This window comes from Thamnophis sirtalis, unplaced genomic scaffold, assembly GCF_051295495.1.
Source record: "Thamnophis sirtalis isolate CommonGarterSnake01/CBP01778 unplaced genomic scaffold, rThaSir2_p1.2 scaffold_3, whole genome shotgun sequence".
NCBI classification, from domain to species: Eukaryota; Metazoa; Chordata; class Lepidosauria; order Squamata; family Natricidae; genus Thamnophis; species Thamnophis sirtalis.
This window is the reverse complement of record NW_028261383.1, coordinates 90704233-90725951: the sequence shown is the minus strand read 5'-3', so window position 1 is coordinate 90725951 and position 21719 is coordinate 90704233. Positions and strand designations below refer to the sequence as shown.

Sequence of the window (21719 nt, the reverse complement as noted above, 5' to 3'; positions counted from 1 at the left end):
AATACCTTTTAAAATGTTCATTCCAAATGTTATATGGTATAACATTTACAGTGTCCGTATGATATTTAGAAAGAGAATTTCTTTTCGTGCTCTAATAGGATTCTGTTTGGACTTACTGAAGTGAAAAAATAATAAGAGCTTTATGATAGCACAAAAGCATCACTTTCATAAAAAGTTAATGGGTGCTAACATCTAATGTCTCAATCAGTTGTATCTATTTTTAAAATTGAAGATAGCTAGGAATTTGCTGAGCTGTTTGAATGAACTCTTTGTTTCTCTTAGCAAGCTATATTATATTCTCTATATTGTAGTTGCTTTGGAATTTAGTATTTATATCTGAAATCTAGTTTTTGCTGACATAGAGCTAATTTATTTAAAATATAGTGCTTGCATATTTTGGAGATATTTCCAAATGCAACTTTCACTGAACTGGAATTGTCATACTCTTGGAACTGCAATGCCCAGAATTAAGAGTATTTTTAATCATGATTTATTATAACGTAAAATAATTTTTGGTGCATTGAATTACATGTACCCTGGTATCTATTAATATTTTTATGCTTTTGATACTGTGAATTGCAGTATGATTTGCTTTTTGGGGTAATCCTGGCTAGTGAGCTTCCAAAAGCTAATATGGTATGATTTGTTTTTTTCCCATTATTTTTGAATTTCCTCATCCATTTTAGTTTGTGTATACAAAATAAGACAAGTATAATTAGGCAATTAGAGTTAAATCCACCACATTGCTTACTGAATATCTAGTTATGGCTGAGACCTTATTAAATTGACTGAATTCATGAAACATAGGTAATTACTAATGCTATTAACTTTATAGTGATTTTTTTTTGGTATTTCTTCCATCTAATTTAGATCTACTAGGAATAGTTGATTGTTTAGAATATACAAACAACTGAATAAATAGTACTGTAATGTAATATGTAAACCTAAAACATAATTGAAGATTCAAGTAATTGAGTTTTCAGTAGCTCAATGTTTGAAGGGAAGTATCCATTCAACCACATTTTGTGAACTTTCCTATATATTTTGTAGATCAGAAATGTAGAATTGTGTTTAAAAAAACTTAAAGGAAGAAAAAAATTAAAATTAGGCAGAAAATGAAAAATACAAAACTTATTTGGCTACATTAATATGGCTGTTAATCATATTTATGGATACATGATTTATAAAATCTGAAATGAAATGGAAAAGGGAATTTGCTTATGTTTTGCAACAAATAATCCACCAATGTCTATCAGTCTTCAATATCCTGTAGAGTTTTAAGCTAGACTTAAAGTCTGAAATGCATAGCTTCATGATTCCTCCCCCCCAGATGATGCAGTTAAAGAAATGCATAAATATGTAGATAACTAATGTTGTTAAATGCCCAAAAGTCAAACCTGCAACACTACAAACTACAAATTTGTACAGGAATTCCTACAAGTGAATTGATCGGTCTATTTTGCTTCCTCTTAGGATGGAAAGTAAGAGAGTTGTGAGGAAATTAGAGAGATATAGTATGTAGTCTTGGGTTTAATTAAAGTTGCTTTTTGTTTCTTTGAAACAACATTGTTCTGTACAAAGAAATTTTATCACTAATGTTACATTCCATATCATTTCCATATCAGATTACATAATATTAGTGAAATATTACAACAGTAAACATTCAAATTGATAAAATCTGAATCAAAATTATGTCACATGATTTCACTGTATCAAATAATTGTGGACTATGCAAAGATAGACTAATTAAAGACACATCAACTGCTCTGACCACATTTTAGCTAATGAAATCTAAATGGTCTCTGTTTTGATTTCTTGCCTTAAAAATTAAAATCTTGTAAAAAGGAATCTGCTGCAGCTTTTTTTACTCTTTTATATTATGTGGTATTTTGCACCCAATTTAGATTAACCTGTCTTCATATTAAATTTAAAACAGAGTCTACTAATTGCATAAATGCTAGATGCTTAAGAGACAACTTTTCAATCTATGTGTATGTTTTTATTGTTTTTGGCATGGATAGCCTTCTATTGTTGAGCCTCAGACACTCAAATTGAGCCTCGTTTGTTAAGCTTTTCCTAATCCAGTGAATCATAGGCATAGGAGAATGGCCTGTAATTCTTGCTGTGAAGCCTCCCAGGGCAGGTTATACTTTCTGTGTTCACTGTAAGTAGTTTCTTGAGGTTGATAGCATTGATTATATGTTGGGCAGGTATAAGGTGCTAGATGTACAATACATTTGCTTTTCTGGGCTTAAAATAGATATAGCTGTATTTTCATAGTTAGCCCACCATTTTACACCACATATTTTTTCAAATACAGGTAGTCCTTGACTTGCAACAGTTCATTTAGTGACCATTCAAAGTTACAACAGCACTTTAACAGAATCCCCGTGATCCTGTGATCAAAATTCAGACACTTGACACTACAGCAACCCTTGCTGTATCTCAAGGTCATGTGATTCCCTTTTGCAACCTTCTGAAAAGCAAAATCAATGGGGAAGCCAGTGTCACTTAACAACCATGTTACTAACTTAACAGTTGCAGTGAATCGCTTAACAACCGTGGCAAGAAAAGTCATAACATGGGGCAAGCCTCACTTAGCAAGTGTCTCACTTAAGAGCAAAAATGTTGGGGTCAATTGTGGTCGTAAGTCAACTACACGTAAATGCATTTACAGGACGCTTTTGTTTTTGGGTAGGCTTCCCTGAGTTCACATTTGCAATTTTTCTTTTTGTTTATGACGCTTTTCTCTATCTCCAAAGTTCTTCTATAGGGTTTTTAAATGCTTTGGAGCAAATTCATAGGAACACAGGAGCTACAGAAAAAGAGAAAATCAGGAGGGAAATTCTTTCCTCTTTCACTTAGGGATATTTGAATTGATTCATACATCTTTAATCTGTTGACACAGTTGATTTATCTCTTACTTTATATACCTGAAGAAATGGAATATGAAACAGCTATAAACGTAAAATTCTAGTATACAAAGAGAGCATACAAAACTTCTATCAGTGTCTTTCCCATTTCAGTAGTTTTCAGGATCTATGTGTCATTCAGTGTGATTTGCATAGTAGGGAATGACTGAGAGCTATACCCCCCCCCCCCTTTAGAGGTTAACTGGAAAGAACAACCAAATAGAAGTAGTACAAGGCAGGCTTCTATACCTTTACCTGTGTACAGGAAATTAAATTTAACAGCAGAATAATTGCTATTACTTTTTTATCTAATTAAAAGTATAGAGTTTTGTTTGCACTTAGGCACTGATAGCAGTGTTCCGATATCTCAGGAGTTGCCACAAAGAAGAGGGAGTCAAGCTATTCTCCAATGCACCTGAGGGTAGGACAAGAAGCAATGGGTGGAAACTAATCATGGACAGAAGCAACTTAGAACTGAGGAGAAATTTCCTGATGGTTAGAACAATTAATCAATGGAACAGCTTGCCTCCAGAAGTTGTGAATGCCCCACCACTGGAAGTCTTTAAGAAGATGTTGGATAGCCATTTGTCTGAAATGGTATAGGGTTTCCTGCTAAGGCAGGGCGTGAGACTAGAAGATCTCCAAGGCCCCTTCCAAGTCTGCTATTGTATTGCATTGTATTAGGCATTTTAAAAAAAGAAATACAGTATTGGGCTGTCAGAATATGTATCAGATTTAGCCAATTAACTGAAAAATGGGATAAATTGATAGATGCAAGAATTTGGATTTTATTCTGTCACTTGTTTTACTGATGGATGGATACAAATTACATTCACCAGAACAATTCCTTTTTTACCCATCTCTGCTGAGATTTATATTTGTCCCACAATTTAGATTGACCCAGATTAGATCAATTTACATCTGAGAATCTAGGTATCTTCTGGAATGTAAGGATAACGGCATTCCACATGGACTTGATATCTAAAAAAGAAGTTGAGAATACCCTAGATAATAAATTCTGATTTATGCAGCAACATTTTACATAACTGCTGTAAATAAGGTCATTGAATATATTAGGATGGGTTTTTGGCTTGACTAATTTTTTAAAGTTATCTGAGCCTTTTAGAAGGAAACCCTTATCTAAAATCTCTAGGAATGCAAACTGCTATTGATAGCGCACACACACACGCCCACACCTCTTAGGAAAGAAATTGTAAAACGTAGCAGACATCCCAAGATAAGAGTGTAGAAAAATATTCTCTGCCTATTGGTAAAGGGAATGTCATATTGTCAATAAAATGTCATACCGACATTTTCAATCGTTCATTTTCTTATTACTTCCGGGATCTACGGTGATATTAGATGATGATGTTTTATGTTCTCAACCTCAGAGATTCCAACATATAAACTATTAAATATTATAAGTTCATTGCTTCATGGTTAGTGGTATAGAATTGTTGGAAATAAATGCATTCCAATGGCTTGCAAATGGCAATTTGTGTTATAAATTTTGGTATGGCTATGGAATAAATTGTTTAATATGCTGTCACATTTGGCAGTTTCATTGAAAACAGTTTGATAATTTAAATCCATGTCAAAAGGATTTAAATTTATGCTGATGATAGGAATGGAAAGTAAACCACATATTTATCAATCATGTGCGGATAATATAAATTATCATTCATAGCTTTTTTCTTATCTCTAATCCGTTTAGTTTGAACAGAAGTCAAAGAAGCAAATGTGCAAATCTGTAAGATTTTAGAATTAAAATTAATATTATCTACAAAGCATTCTTAGGTAATAAATTTAACTAGCAGCAGGCCTGGTCTCATACCACACCCTAGCATTCTTTGTGAATTTTTTATGCTGCTTCACAAAAAATAAGCCAGGAAAATATACCTGAAAATCTCTCTCTCTCTCTCTCTCTCTCTCTCCCTCCCTCCCTCCTTCTCTCTCTCTCTCTCTCTCTCCCTCCCTCCCTCCCTCCCTCTCCCTCTCTCTCCCTCCCTCTCTCTCTCTCCCTCCCCCTCCCTCCCTCTCCCTCCCTCCCTTCCTCCCTCTCACACACACAAGAGTACACAGTAGTGCAAAATTTAAATTGAAAGAAACAAATGGGAACTGATTTCTGTTTGTGATTTATATATTACAGCAATAATATGAATGTCAGTTTTTTTCTAGTTTTTTCCTAAGGAAATCTTCACCCATTTTACTGCAACCCTTTTGCTTTATTTGTTAAGGCAGTTGTAAAATAGAAACAAAAGAGGACAAAATTCTTTATTCTGCAAGCAGTGAAAGGAAATCCCCATTTTCAGAAGTATATTTTCACAGTTTGAACAGTAAAGAATTCAGAAGTACGGCTAAGGGTTGGCAGCACAGTTGGAAGAAAGGGCAAAGAAAGATAAAAAAACAAATACAGAAATAGAATCGCAAAATTTATTTCTCTGCCTAGTTTTTCCCCATAAGTACGGAGATGACTTTTTTCAGATCAACTAACTGTTGATTCATTGGTTGCAACTGGAATTGACCAACCAGCTTGTTGCCTGACTCTGATGTCCTGGGCTGGGAGATAATGACTGGGCCAAAGTCATCCAGGCAGCTTCCTTGCCTACGGTGGGACTCAACAGTCCCCTGATTTTTAGCCTTGTGCCTTAAGCAGTAGACCAAATCAACTACATCACAAAATGTAAGTAGCATTACAAATTAGGAAAATGAATCAATACATTAATTTGGGATTTTGATAACCTTCAATATGCATTTGAATTTTGGAGAACTTTTTTTTCCGTACCTAAATGAAGGAACAACCGATCATAAATTATTTATAGGGCAGAAATTCTTCATAATCTGTAATTCATCAAACTCCGCCCCAATCCCCAGTCAAATATGAAAGCCTGGTAATGTCAGCTCCTATTTTTTGCAATCCCAGGCAGCCAATGGTAATAGTTTAGCAAGCCCCTGATGAGGCACAGGATATGTCTGGGAGTCTGTGTTCTGTTTGATGGATCACAGCAGGCCTACGTTAAGAATGACATTAAAACTAGCAGGATTAAGGAAATGAAATGGAGCAATTTAATATTGGTGTTAGCTCTGAAGCAGAATGCATTAATTAACAAAAGAAATAGAACTACATAGGCAGCACTAGAAATAACTGCTATCATTTATTTTGCCAATGATTTTGACTACTCTGGATCAGATCTTTTGTCATTCAGTGAAAATTGTCTTTCATTCTGGGCTTTCTGAAATCTTGCCTTGCTGTGGTGCCACAAAGTGCTAAAGGATTTAAGAGCAGCCCCTACCTTGAATTCTTTTAGCACTTATGTAATATATGTGAGTGTTTCATTTTCTGTCTAAAATCAATGGTCTCAGCCATATAGCCTTGGTAAGAAGACTTTTTGTCATTGATTTATAAAGGTATGTTTAAAAACATTTTTAGCTTCATAGGTGGTGTTCTTTCATAGAAACAGATTCTTCTGTTAGAATTCATGAGATCAGCTTCAAAGTGGCCATTAAATCTAGTAGGTACTTTGAAATACAAATGTTTGTGTGTGACTTGAAAGACATATCACAGCATATATTTTATTTCGGTGTAGACTTAGAAAGAACTGCCAAAATCTGTTTTTCTTAGGTGGTGTCCCAGACGTCTATTTGAGAAAAACATAAAATAGTGATTTGGAGACACTTATTAAAGACAAAGCAAAATGAAAACATTTGAAAAGAAAACAATATAATTAAGTAGTACAAACTAATTTAAAATACTATATACACACTGATATCTACAGGGGGGTTCTTGCATATGTCTTACAAGATTTTTAACTTACTGTTGTCAAACTTTTCTTTATTACTTTATTTCTTTTTAAAGCATAAAATTTTAAAAGACCAAGAATTTTCAATGTAACTTTTGTAACTGATTTATATGGAACATTAGCTGTTATCGGTACATTGTCATGACTGATGATTGATTTCTTGATTAAAATTAATAGTGATCATTGCCTTAATGAAAACAACATGGAATGACGCTGTCACATGCCACATGCTTCTGAAATACTTCTCACAAGGTTTGTTTTTCTATAAACAGTTTTGATTCAACTTGTATTTTTTTTCCAGGAATGCCCAAAGAAAAGTACGAACCCCCTGATCCACGGAGGATGTACACAATTATGTCCTCAGAAGAAGCAGCCAATGGGAAAAAATCACACTGGGCAGAGTTGGAAATAAGCGGTAAGAAAAAAAAAGGGTGGGTCCATGGCAAAAAAGTGATTTTGGATTAATTATTGACAAGTCCGACCTCTTCATTGTAACTTCAGTTATAGTAAATATTCTATTAAAATTTAATCTACTTCAAAATGAATGTAATATGCTGATACTGATTTCAAACTTAGAACTAGATTCTTCACTTGGATTAAAACCGACTACTGTACTTTGTTAAAAAATACAGGTAATCTTCAATTTATGACCATTAGTTATGGTGGCACTGAACGTAATGACTTACAATTGGTCTCCATAGTTATGGCCATTGCAGTGTCCCCAAGGTCATGTAATCAAAATTCAAGCACTTGTCAGCCTTTCCACACTTATGACCACTGGTTTTCTTCAGCTTTCCCATCCAGCTCTCCCCCCCCCCCCATTCTAGACCCTTTTGATACCATGCACTCCCTGATGCCCTACCTGACTTTTTCCATCCCCTCCCCACTAACGCTGACTAAGCCTATCTGAACTGTCCCTTTGCAAGGCAGCTACTGGCTAGACTTTCTTCCTTAGATTACACATGATGGTTTCCTTGAAAGACCTGGGAAAGATGACTTTCTGTGGCCAGCAGCTGCTTTGCAAAGGTCTGAATGCATCTTGTCAGCAGTGGAAAGAAGAGGTCCATAGGTCAGGTAGTGTGGTGGAGCACAGGATGACAGGAGCCTCAGAGTGGAGGGAGGCAATGGTGTCTGTGCCTGGGCTGCAGCTTCATGCTGTATTACAGCTCAGAGGCTTCTTATAACCCCAGAGCCATGGGGTGCCAAGAAGCCCCTTCTACTACACTACTGGACTTGGCTTTGCACTGAGCTGTAGCTCAGGAGCTTCTTGCAGCCTGAGAGCTGTGGTGGTCAAAAGGTCCCTATGTGCTGCCTGTTGCATGACATCTTTGCACCACTGGGCTTCCCAGAGTGTAGTGGGATTATGCTGGGCTGGACTGGAGCAGCTGAAGTTTCCAAGGGTGGCACATCTTCACACTGCCCTGGGGTTCAAGGGTTTCCAAGAAAAGTCTCTCTCATTTGCATAGATCCATATAACCTTGCATGCTTTTTTGCTGGTCTCCCTGAGCTTGCACTGCACTGCACCACCTCCCAGGTATTGCATAGCCTGCATACTCCCTTCCTCCTTACCTGGGAGCTTCCTGCTTAATGACCTATGTGTCCAGAGCTGCAACAGCAACTAGGACTTCTGAGATTGCGACATAAGCGATGTAGTCACATTATAACCTCATCACTTAATAGAAATTCTGGTTCCATTTTTTCTAAGTCAAGGACTATCTTTATGAGTCCAAACATTATGTATAAATCTTATTGGGGCTTGCATGTGGTATTACTATTTAAAAAAAACACAATTATGGGTCTGATCCAGTCCTGCTTTGTTCCCTTTCACAGGGGGAACAAAATAGATATTAACGAACGCCTCCATTGTAGTCTTCTGTTACTTATATGGTAAAGCAAGAATAAAAATAACTTGTATTGAATGAAAGTGGAAAATTGGAGAAGGATAAGAGAGAAGTGTGTGCTTTGGAAATGGTCTCGTACTGACAGTCTTTGACATTGCTGCTAGAAAATTCTGAATTATAAGTGCTTTTGTTCAGTGTCTTAGCTAGAGGACAAAGAGAGCAGAAAAAGGGGTCCATCTTTGATATTTATGTTGACCTTCCCTAATATACATCAGTGAGAGCCCTGTTCAATCAGATAAATAGGTTATCTAGCAATGACCCATCTGTCTCTCTACAGGATATTAAGCCTACACAGTACTCCAAGGCTTATGTTTCTGAATGTAGATTTTCCATTTTCTTTTATATATTTTTCATCCAAGCATTCAATTCCTTTTCAAAAGCAACCAAGTTAGTGAAGAATGTTTTTTTTTTCAGAGGGATGAGTGGGTTTGTTCTGATCTTACTGAAAGTCTATATCCTAATTTTTCCCCCCACCTTCGCAGAAATGCCTTCCATTTACTGTGTTTTCATACAAAGCTTGTACCATTCCAGATACTGTTTAAACACAGTTCCTAGTATCCATCCTCCCTAGCCTTCATAGGAATTGTGGAGGTTACTGATGAATAACTTCTGGAATGCCACAATTTATTTCCTATGCCACTATTTTGCTTCAATTTATTTTAAAATGTTTTAAAAAATTAGAAAATATTTTTTAAAACGGTTCTTAAATGAATTGTAGTGTTTTTCTGTCTGATTATTTCTTTGGATTTATTTCTTTGGATTCTTTGTTTTCATGTAATCTCTGGCTTTGTCTCTTAATATTTGCTGGATTACTTTTATCCATAAGATTTTATCCACAAAATTAGAAGTGTGTCAAAGAAACTTCCCTTTGCAGAAATCATGTTGGATGTTCTTTAGCTATTGGTTGGTTTTGCATATGTTTAAAATTTCTACTTAATATAAACATATTTCCAATTAGTTTTCTGATTTAAATATTAAATAATCTGTAATTTTTAAATTCACGGTACTTCTATCTTCTGGTAAAGAGAGTAGTCTTAATTATTTGTTTTACTATCACAGTAATTTTGCATTTAAATTCTTCAAGAATTTTTAAGAATGTGCTATATATACTGAATGTTTTGTTTTCCAGTTTAGATATTCCAACTTTTCCTCCTTAAAGATTTAACATTTAATATTTTATTCTCTCATTTGCATTCTATTTATTCTTCTTTGTTCATGCTTTCATACTTTTCTAATAAACCTGCCTGCCTTTCGAGGGAGATTGGCTTTACATTCAGTAATTTTATTTGCAGACTCTTTCCAAATACAAGTGGCTCTTGACTTATGACCAAAATTTCCTTTGCTAAGCAAGACAGTTGTTAAGTGAGTTTTGCCACATTTTATGGACTTACTTGCCACAGTTGTTAAGTGAATCACTGCAGTTGTTAAGTTAGTTACACAGTTCTTAAGTGAATCTGGCTTCCCCAATAACATTGTTGGAAAACAACTAGTGATTACATGATCCTGGAACACTGCAACCATCATAAATACATGCCAGTTGCCAAGCATCCAAATTTTAATCATGTGACCATGAAGATGCTGCAACTGTATAAGCTTGAAAAATGGTCATAGATCACTCTTTTTCAGTGGCATAGTAATTTGAAATGGTCACTAAATGAATAGTTGTAAGTTGAGGAGTACCTATAAGAAGGGCTCATTTTGCCAGGGGAAAATAGCATTCAGCAGAACTCGCTGCTTGAGGAGGGCAGTGATAATTTTTGCTATTTAAGGATAGCCCTCGACTTAAAACCACAATTGAGCCCAGGAATTTATGTTGCTAAGTGAGAAATTTGTTCAGTGAGTTTTGTCCCATTTTACAACTTTCCTTGCCACGTTTGTTAAGCGGATCACTGCAGTTGTTAAATTAGTTACACGGTTAAGTGAATTTGGCTTCCTCCATTGACTTTGCTTGTCCGAAAGTCGCAAAAGATGATCACATGACCCCGTGACTCTGCAACTGCCATAATTATGAACCAGTTAGCAAGCATTTGATTATAAATCACGTGAGCATGGGGATATTGCAAGGGTCATAAGTGTGAAAAATGGTCACAAGTCCCTTTTTCAGTGCCATTGTAACTTCAAACAGTCACTAAATGAACAGTTGTAAGTTGAGGTCTAACTATCTGGTTTTGCTGATTACCTCTCTAGTTAGTGTTGACCCTTTTCTCAGCCAGAAACAGGAGAAATAGTAATGGTATTGCACACCCCGTTTCTCATTAGGAGGGTCAACTCCAGCCAAACATTTCCAGCTGGTAATTGCTGCTGCTTCTTCCACCCATGGGTTTATATGCCCTTTTTGTACCATTTCTTTGGGATGCATTAGTTTAAGTGATTGTAATTGAACTCTTTATACTCATTTCTAATGTTTTCCTTACTTACCTCTAGTCTGATGGACCAAACTACCATTATACCATTATCTTTTGATTACGGTGTCATCTTAAGCCAAGCGTTTTCATTTTTTGGGGATGTTTCAGAGAAACCAATTTGAAAAGCTCAGTGACCTTTTTGATGTTAGCTACTGGTTGTTATCCAGTAAATCTGAAATTCTGATAAGGAATATAGAAATGACCATGTCAAAGTATAGGCACATACTTTTTATTAGCAAAATATTCAGTATACATTCATTTGGGGACTGGAGTAAACATTCTTTTAATCTATCCATGTTGGGTGCTGTACCAGTGAATGTGATATATTTATTTGTATTACAGGTAGTCCTCAACTTACAACCACAATTAAGCCCAACATTTCTGTTACTGTGAGACAGGGCAGCTTCCAAAGGGCAACTGGGCAGCTAAAACAGATAGTTCTTAATTTACAACAGTTTGTTTCGTGACAATAGCACTGAAAAAAGAGAGCATCTCCACTCTCATGTGATCAAAATTTAGATGCTTGGCAACTGACTCATATTTATGACAGTGACAGTATCTTGGGGTCATGTGATCTTTTTTTGTCAACTTCTGACCAACAAAGTCAATGGAGAAGTCAGATTTACTTAACAACTATGTTACTAACTTAACAACTGCAGTGATTCACTTAACAACTGTGACAAGCAAGGTTGTAAAATGGAGCAAACCTCACCTAACAAAAGTCTCACTTGACAACAGAAATGTTGAGCTCAATTGTGGTTGAAAGTGAGTTTTATGATCTTTCTTGCCATAGTTGTTAAGTGAATCACTGCAGTTGATAAGTTTGTAATCCAGTTAAACCCATTGCCAAGAATCTCAATTTTGATCACATGTTCCTAGGGATGCTAATAATGTCATAACAGTGAAAAATGGTCATAATGGTCACTTTTTAAAGTGCCATTCTAACTTTGAACAGTCACTAAATGAACTGTTGTGAGTTGAGGACTACCTGTATACTTTTTAAAACTATTTTTAATATCTTTTGGGGCTGTATTACCCAGGTTTGAGATGCCTGCTTTAAATTTTATGTTCAAATTTGCTTCCCTTTGTAATGTTGTTTTGAAGAACCATTTGATTGCTCCAGGCATTGATGAACTATGGCTCTCAGCAGCCTCAACTAGCATGGCCAGCAGTAAAGGAAGCTAGAACTTAGTAACATCTAGATGCCGCTTTGCCACAATATATTAGAAGTGGAAATGATCTAAAGTAGCCGTATCGCTTTTGTTTTTTAGGGAAAGTCAGAAGCCTGAGTTCATCCTTGTGGTCACTGACTCACTTGACAGCTTTGCATCTCAGTGACAATTCCTTATCCCGTATTCCTTCAGATATTGCCAAGCTTCATAACCTGATTTATTTGGATCTGTCATCTAATAAGATTCGCAGTTTACCAGCTGAGCTCGGAAACATGGTGTCACTCAGGTAACACAATTGTTTAGACCATTGTGAACTCATTTCAGGTTCTGTGTCCTTTGGCATTGTGATTTGGCAGAAAGCTTCCAGTTCAGTAGGTGTGAAAATATACACTGAATCAAAGCTAAAGTATTTGTGGGTTTTTTTTTTTTGAGATTTCAGTTTCCCTGTGCTTACTAATCCGTGTTAAACTTAATGGATCCGACTCATTATTAGTTGCAGACTGAAACCTGCTGTGTATTTAATTAATAAGGCAAATAGTATATTTTGTAAGAATTAGAAACAGTAACATTTGAGAGGCGGGAGGTAATAAGAGATAAATATTCTGCACATTGACCTCTTCTCCCACTCTCTATCCACCCCTTTTGGACACTTTGGGTTATGCATTCCTTCAATGTTTTCTTGTGAAAACCTCTTCAAATTATTTGTACTTTCCCAGTTAGTTATCTTTATTGTGCACATGTCCACAAATATAGTCCTATCCATATAATACCTAGTTTTGTTTTTTCCTGGTTTATCTTCGGAGCTGTGTCATAGGTTGCACTATGAGCAGTGCAGTAGTAAATAGAAACTTGATTTCAGTGAGTTCTATAATAAAACACTGGATGAAACATGTTCCCTCAATACTGAGTGTATATATTTTAAATCACTTACAATTTTATTGTTGCTTGGAATGAATTTATTTGGAATACTTGGGATAAAAAATGAGCCTAGTCTTTCCCCTTTTCAAACAATGCTAAATAACCCTGTGATCCATTGGGCTAATCCTTTGAGAGAAAGGTGATCAGAATAACATTAAATTTTAGGCTGACCAATTTTTTTTTTATCCCAGTCCTTGACAATCCCATGATCATCTCAAAAGAGTATATATCATAAATACAAAAGCAATCACATTGAAAACAATCTTTAATAATAAGTCCTAAAGTTCTTACCAGAACAGGTAAACAGAATGGCCACAGATGGGCAAAACTGTGGAAATGAGAGTGATGTCCAACTTCCTGCCTGCTTCCCCATTGACTTTGCGTGTGAGAAGCTGAAATCACAATCACATGACCACAGAAACCCTGCAATGGTCACAGTTTTACAAATAAAGTTTATCTGAACATTGCAGACATTTGAATTCCACAGGAGAAGTGGATCTTAGATTTTTAGAGCATTCTTTAACTTAAAAGGATTTTAGATACCTTGATTCAAAAATTGTTGTGGTATTCCTGCACCTTTTCGGCTAACTTGAGGTTACAAACAAATAAATGAAATGAAACTTTTAGTAGTATATAAATGGATCCAAATGATGCTGTTCCTTCAAGAAGAGCAAAGGATGAAAGTCTGGACTTAAAAAATATTCTGGTTTTGTGTAAATATCTAATTTACTGTTTTTGAAGTAAGAAATATTTATGAATTTTATATAGTTTTGAATAAGTATTTTTAAGTTATAATATGTGTTCATTGGATTAGCACTAGGAGATCTGGGTTCAAAGTCCCATTCAATCATGAAATCCTCTGAGTGACCTTAAGCCACTCATTGTCTTTTGGCTACCATTTAAAAACTACTTACTTTTTAGCTCCTTAAATCATTTTGATTAGTAATGCTGGCTTAGGAATTATTGCTTCATTGTTTTACTTTCCTAATAGTTCTAATAGGATTATGTTTAGAACACTAACGAGTTTGTTTTAATTCATCGTGTTTAATATTATTTTATTAATCATAATATTCTGTAGTCTCCAATATTCCTAATCCTCATGGTTCAAGCTTCGTGTATTTTTGATGTGTGCTTTAATATTGTTTCTATTTTTCACTGAAAGGTTTAGTTTAATTAAATATGTTATCTTACTACTTTTTTTCTTTATGTGACTTAACATCAGGGAACTCCATTTAAATAACAACCTGTTACGAGTTCTACCATTTGAGCTGGGAAAACTGTTCCAGTTACAGACCTTGGGTTTGAAAGGTATGCATTTTCCATTTTGTACTTTTTCTCCATTTTTCATTTTGTTTTATCTTTAGCAGCTGTCACTTTCTGTCTGATATTAAATAAACAAGACTAGATTTAAACAGCTTTAAATTATATTAAAAAAATCTTTGTACTGCATTCTATTTCTGTTTTTAAATTTCCCCCTTTTAAGGCACTAAACCAGTCTTGTTTTTTGTCACGCCTGAACAAAAGTAGTGTGTGAATTTCTTCTTCTCCCCTGCCCCCCAGCTGAATCCAATCTGGTTTACTGATAATTTTATGAAGTGAGAATCTCAGGTTTTCAGTAATTACTTGACTTCTGTTATTTTGAACTGAATTTCCCAGATACTAGCCATAATAATAAAACACTTAAATTTGTGTTCTTGAGCTTTCATTCTTCCTTTTGTCTAAACATTTCTGCAGGAAACCCACTTACACAGGACATTCTGAATCTTTATCAGGAACCAGATGGAACAAGAAGGCTACTGAATTATTTGCTTGATAATCTGGCAGGTACTGCAAAAAGAAGTAAGTAGTGCTTTCCAAATAAATATGTGTGTATTCTTTATCACAAAAACTCTTTTATTGTTGAGATATTTTTGTTTTCCTCATTAGTTTCAACAGAACAGCCTCCTCCCAGATCTTGGATTATGCTGCAGGAACCAGATAGGACAAGACCAACAGGTAATGGTGAAGCAATCTTTTTAATAGATTTGCTTGACCAATTTCTTCAACCATGTTCTTCCATTTTAGAGGTGCATATCATATGGTAGCTTGAGGCTAATCGTGAAACAAAACTTCAATTATTTTAGGTCTGAAATACAGGAAGAGTAATTTAGTAGTATAAACCTTATCTTTTTTCTAGAGAAAAGTTTCTTTAGTTCTTAAGTTAAAGTGGTCTTGGGTTGGCTGTTACAAAAAAGATTTTGCAAAATTTTGCAATTTATTCTAAACACAGTTGTGTGGCAATACAAATTAAAACCCCAAATGGGGTTGGTGTATGTTTATATGTGTTTTACTTAGATTAAAAAAAGATATATTCTTTTCTGATTAAAAAATTGGTGATGTTTAAAAATAACAATTTCACAAAAGCTACGATATAAAGTATTTAATTTACAAGATTTGGTCAACAGTTAAACCAAAACATAGTATATGAATTATATTCCATAATTTAGTATTTATTTGTTTGTTTGTTAAATTTATCTCCTGCCTATCTCACCGTAGAACTACTCTGGGCAGCTTACAACAATAAAAACAGAGAAATAAAAACAAGTGTAAACATAACAGTAGCAAAATAATAAAACAATGTAAATACAGTAATGTGAGATTTAAAGTTAGGTGGAAGAAGCAGCAATGTGGGGTGGAGGTGAGGTTTGTTTGATATGGAGGGATACTTGCTTTTTAAATATAAATTGTAGTACAATTTAGACAAAATATTTTAAAATATATTTATTAGAATATATATTTATTTATTAAAATGGTCTGAGTGAAACTTTTTTCTCTCCAGCTCTGTTTTCTGTCATGTGTTACAATGTTCTGTGTGATAAGTATGCTACTCGGCAGCTATATGGATATTGCCCATCATGGGCACTGAACTGGGAATACAGGAAAAAAGCTATAATGCAGGAAATTTTGAGTTGTAATGCTGACATCATAAGTCTTCAGGTAAGTGCATTTCCTTTTGTAATACGATGATCACCTTTTAAAGCTATTAATATATAAGTTATAATGCATTTTTGTCATCTGTAGTATCCCTCACTGCCTTTATCACTAAAATGAGCCCTTAGCTTCTGCTTGTGAACTATTTGAAGGTAATCACAGACAAATGAATAGAGCAATAGTAAACAAGTACAATGAAGCTTAAATATTTTCTACCCCACCCCATAGTGAGAGGCACTGAAAGTCATTTCCTGATTTATCATTCATCTGTTGTGATTCAGTTGCTTTCCCATCTGTTTTAAGGATGGGCTACATGGTCACAGATGATGTGCCAAACTAACAGATGTATTGAAAAAAATAAAGTTGCAGAGCTTCTCTGCTAGGGATTACATGGGCCTTGAAGCAGAAAACAGGAATTAGGGTCAACCCCGCTGGCTAGTGCACACTTCACCAAGCCACGGAAATGCTAATTTGTTTTTTGTGTTAAATGTAGCTTGTCATCTCATGAGTTTATATTATATTATAGCTTGTCATCTTATGAGTTTAAAGTGTCCATCAATAGAAATAAATTGGATGCTTTCTAAATAGCAATTAAATGGGCAAAAATAGTCCAGATTTCCAACCCTGCCTTTTGGAGTTTCATTTCTCTTCTGTTCTTCAAATGTGTAGCTTTTCATTGTCACCTAGGTTTTTTTCTGTTATAGACATATTTTTGCATAGGTAATCTAGTATTTTTGATCTTACCTTTTATGTGATGCACTTACCACTAGAATTCTGGCATAAATAAATAGCTCTCCTTCTTTATCTCCTAGTTCAGTGATGTGAACCTTTTCGGCATTGAATGCCCAAACCAGAACGCATGTGCATATGTGTACATGCATGTGCATGTGTGGGCCAGCCAGCTGATCTTCGGGTTTCTGGCACGCACATGCCTGCCGGCCAGCTCATGTTCACGGAGCACTGGAAACCTGAAGACCAGCTGGCTGGCGCACATATGCCTGTTTTTGGGGCGTTTTTGGTTGATTAGGAGCTGTTTTCAAGCTGTTTTTTGGGCCATTTTCCAGGCCACTTTCTGGCACTCAGACACCTGCGAAGACCAGTGCGCCAGAAACCAGAAGAGCAGCTGGTGACGGCATGTGTGCAAACAGAGAGAGGGCTCTGTGTGCCACCTCTGGCAGTCGTGCCATAGGTTCACCATCATAGTCCTAGTTTATTGAGGAAACTACATATTATAGGTCCCAAGTTTCTTAAGAGCTATTCTTTATTGATCTGGATTTTTCTGATCTTGAAAAATGCTCAAAAATATATATTTTGCTCCATAAATATAGAAGCTTTTATACCTGCATATTTTGCATATTTAAGTACTATCAGTGATCACTTAAAAGATTATTGCAGTTGCTAATGTGCTAAATTGAAAAGAATTGCTTAGAATTGAGCTCCTCAATTTTAGGGTCTAGCTGCCATTCAACTAGATTTTTTGTAAGTTCAGTGGACTCTAAACTAAATTCTTGATTGGCTGAAGTAACGAAATAATTGTTTTGTAATGATAGTTTAGTTAGGGCCTACCATGAGATCTTACAAATCGCATGTATTGATTGCTTTTGTATTTTGTATTGTTCTTCTCCGATGTTTTTATCTTCTAATTTTATTTTTCACTCAAATAGTTATTCTATTGCTGACTGATACCCTTACATTTTTGAGGCTTTAGACTATTCAGTCAGTTACTATTAGTTTAGTTTAATTAGATATGCACCGTGTGCTTTAGATAGATAATGTGCTTATTTCATGCTCAGTACAAAAGAGGCCCATATTAAAGCAGATTGAATTGGAATCTCCTCTTCACAGCAGAGAGTGTCATCCTTGTATTGTTAAATAAACCCATGAGACATACAGCCAGCATGCAGAGAACAAAGGGAGCTAATCGCTCATTGACAGTCTTTCTATCAGCACCTAGTTTTAGCAGTTAACAAACATTTAGTTCTTTAACAGAGCAGGCCTACTGTTTGTCTGGAAAGACCAGAAGAAGCCTGGTAACCCAGTACAGAAACATTGTGTATTCAGTGTGAAGCTTTGTTTTGTTATTATAAAAATTACTTTGAAATTATTGCACTGTAACTTAGCATTGCACTTAATAATTCTCTTACTATGGTGCGTTGATTCGGAAAGAGAAATTGTACGGTACCATAAAATAAACTGTTCTTTTGTCAGCAAGAAATAATGGAAAACTCACAACCAAACAAAAACATGGTCTCACATATACAGGGCTCAAGTCAAGAAAATTACACTGAGCAGAAGTCTAGCAACACAAAAAGATAAGAAAAGCTCACTGAAAACCGTAAAACAATATTGTCTCTGTTCTGACATTTTTAAATATTTTGGAACCCCAATACAATAGGAAGGCAATAGGAAGGCAACCTGAGCATGCACAGGTTGCTCAAATATACCAAAGCTTAACAAACTAACATGGTGTACATGTTAGTATTTGCATTTACACAAGCTCAATATCACTAGCAATATGCAAACACATATTTGAGTTATCTCAAGACACAGCAATGATTAGGCTTATTCCGTTAGTCTACATCAGAGGTGTCTAACTGAAGGACTGTGGGGTGCTTAGATCTGCCCTGCTAAACTGCTCTGGAAGCAGTGAAGAATTGGCCCGCCGTGCCTCTCCCAGCAAAAATGGGCTCCCAAGCTCCGTTTTCACTGGCAGAAGGTTGCAGGAGGCTGTCGAAGTCGAAAACGGAGCTCGGGAGTCTGTTTTAGCTGGCAGAGTGCTCGGCCCACCGCAGGCACCAACGTGAGTGACATGCCTCCCCCCCCCCCGGTCAAAAAAAACCCCTGATGCGGCTGTCAATGAAATCGAGTTTGATACCCTTAGTCTATATGTAATTTCAGTTATCTATCATTCTTAGGGCTCATGTTTGATTTAAACTAAAAGCATCCAGAGGGGACTGCGGGAAGGGATGATGCACTGATATAAAATGAGCTCTGACCTTTTGTATATAAGTAGCATAAAAGGATTAGTACAGACAGTGTGACAGCTTTTATCATCTTGATGAAAGTTCTGGATCCTGTGGATGCCTCTGGTTTAAACTATATTGTCATATCTTAATTTTTGGACAGTTATATATCATTTTCTTATAGCAATTTATATGAAATTTAAATATTTCTACATTCTTAGGCTCTCAAGTTATTCAAATAGTGCCAAAACATCAAAAAATAACATGTAATTTGCTGAAGAATTTGTCTAAAATTAGTAAATAAAGTGTAATGGACGAGTCCTGTATAACTTTATTTTCCTCACAGAGGCTGTCACTAGAGATGTGCAAAATTATTCAATTTCAAACTTTGTGTAACAGAACACAATGGTTTCAAGCGCTAGTTAAGAGGTTTTTGACTGTTCAGAGCAGTATAATTGGGCAATAGTTTTGTGCTGTAATTGAGTTCTTTTCTCCATCCATTTTCCAGTCTAGCCAGTCATATCTTAGCTATTAATGCTTTAAACTCAGGGTGGGGGGTGGGAATACAATTAAACACATGATCAGACAGAAGAAACCTCGTCAAAGCTTCATGGCTGGCGGCCTGCCAAGTTCCTGCCATTAAAAAAAAACAGCGACTTTGCTCTGTGGAAATTAGAGTTCATGTAGGAAAGAGAGAGCTCTGATTTATTTTGCAGATAGGTATGATTGCAAAGGTATATGTGTGTTTGTACTTTATACAGAAATGTTCATATTAGTAGTCTTGACGTATAGACAGTGTTTTGGTTTGTTGAATCTTGATGTACATGGGTGTGCCGTGCGTACTTTGATACCTTGTAAAGTTAATGATATGTGTTCAATTATTTCTGCAGCCAGCAAGTGGGACAACAAAGTTTCTTTTGTTATGCTTGCATGTGGCATAAGGCTATGGAAGGAAAGGGAGGAGGAAGGAACAGTGACTGCTAAAATCAGATAAAGGGATTATTCTTTTAAAAAAATAACCCAAATCACTGCAGATTAATTAATTGAAAGACATTTTAAAAAGTTGAGCACTTTCAGTACTCTATTAACTGAAGAGGTTTATTTAAAGAACTTGAAAAGACAACTGTCAGGTTTGATAGTACATTCTAATTTAATCTAATTTTTCAGTTAGATAAGAGCAATATTTCCATTGTTTCCTGCGGGAATTTATGCTATTAATAATATTGAATAGGCCCAGTTTTCTGCGGTTTTAATAGTAGGTAGCATTCAGCATACAAATGTCTTCAATCTACTCTGGAACCATGAGGGAACAGAAACAAGCCCCAGAGTTTCATTATTGCATATAGTCAGAATACTTAAAAATAGAAGGCTTCTGCTGCTAAGGATTTTTTTCCAATTTTGCAGTAACTTGTGTCTATATCTGAAGTTGGACATACTTTGGGCCTGTTGCTGGTGTACTATCCAACATTTTATCTAAGAACGTTTAGGCTATCAGTCTTTTCCAGACCATATGCAGATGAAATTACAGCAATGTCTTGGCCAGAAGTGGATTTCACATAATTTTATCCACCGGCTCTCCACACACCAAAACTGAGTGTGCACACACGCTTTGTGAGTGCGCACGCATGCTTTGTGAGTGCGCACGCATGCTTTGTGAGTGTACGCATGCTTTGTGAGTGTGCATGATTTCTATGCATGCGCTTTGCTCACGCACATGGTTTGCACGCATGCACTGTTTAGAAAACGTGGCTAAATAGGACGGCATAGAGCCGGGGCGGATGGGCAGACCCATACACAGGTTGCCACTACTGGTTAGCATAGAGCGGGGCAGATGGGCAGACCCATACACAGTTTGCCACTACTGGTTTGCCCAAACTGGCTGAATACCATTGCTGGTCTTGGCAATATTATTACAAGAAAGTGTATACGATATTTTGTGGTGTGAGCTATGAAACCTGTGGGATGAATCCATACCTCTTAGGTACTTTAGGCAACCAGGAGGGAGATAAGGGGGAATGGATTCAGGATATTATTAATGCCTCCTTGATACAGGAAGTAAGTGAAAGAGGGGTTAGGTTGCATGTTCTTAAAATGACTCTCAACCACATATTGCTCAACTTCTTTTAGGGGAAGATTTTGATGGTACTTCAATTGCAAATTGTTCTAGGTAAAGTGGACTGACTGGATCACTTAGAATCAAGATTCAGACTTGGACATGAGATTAAGACTGTTCTGGCTGGTGAACTTGTACAAACTTCAATGAAGAGAGCACACCTGCCTAACTCCTATTAGGTAGAACTTTTAATGTTAGGAATTAGTCTGAGTCTTCAGATTCAGAAGCTGAAGAGCTCAACCACTGACCCTAAGGCTACACTGCCTATAGGGATTAGCTGAAGAGATTACTAAGAAGTCACAGTGCAGCTGAGTCAGCTGATCCAGAGCCTGAGTTAGGCAAACTCCTAAACCCAGCAATGCATCCCAAATTGCGAAGAGAAGGCCAAATGAAGTCACACCACACTGAAAGAAAGAAGCATGGCTCAGCAAATTAATCAAGATGATAGTAAGGGCTATGGAAAGGAAACTTGACAATTACCAAATCAATCTGCATGCATGTGATCATATATTAATGCTTCTTTGGATTGTCTGGATGAATTTAAAAACCTGATCATTCTAGGATC

At 36.0% G+C, this 21719-nt stretch overlaps 1 protein-coding gene across 4 annotated transcripts in view; it reads left to right on the top strand.

Annotated features, from left to right (window-relative positions):
- CNOT6 (CCR4-NOT transcription complex subunit 6) overlaps positions 1-21719 on the top strand; it is a 51007-nt gene that overhangs the window by 11159 nt on the left and 18129 nt on the right. For all 4 annotated transcript variants that reach the window (XM_087709485.1, XM_087709487.1, XM_087709484.1 and 1 more), the window contains exons 2-7: positions 7014-7127; positions 12290-12476; positions 14331-14416; positions 14843-14947; positions 15035-15103; positions 15927-16084. In XM_087709485.1, the coding sequence (XP_087565611.1) occupies positions 7016-7127; positions 12290-12476; positions 14331-14416; positions 14843-14947; positions 15035-15103; positions 15927-16084 (717 nt within the window). In that variant the 5' untranslated portion in view covers positions 7014-7015. The remainder of the gene's footprint in view (positions 1-7013; positions 7128-12289; positions 12477-14330; positions 14417-14842; positions 14948-15034; positions 15104-15926; positions 16085-21719) is intronic.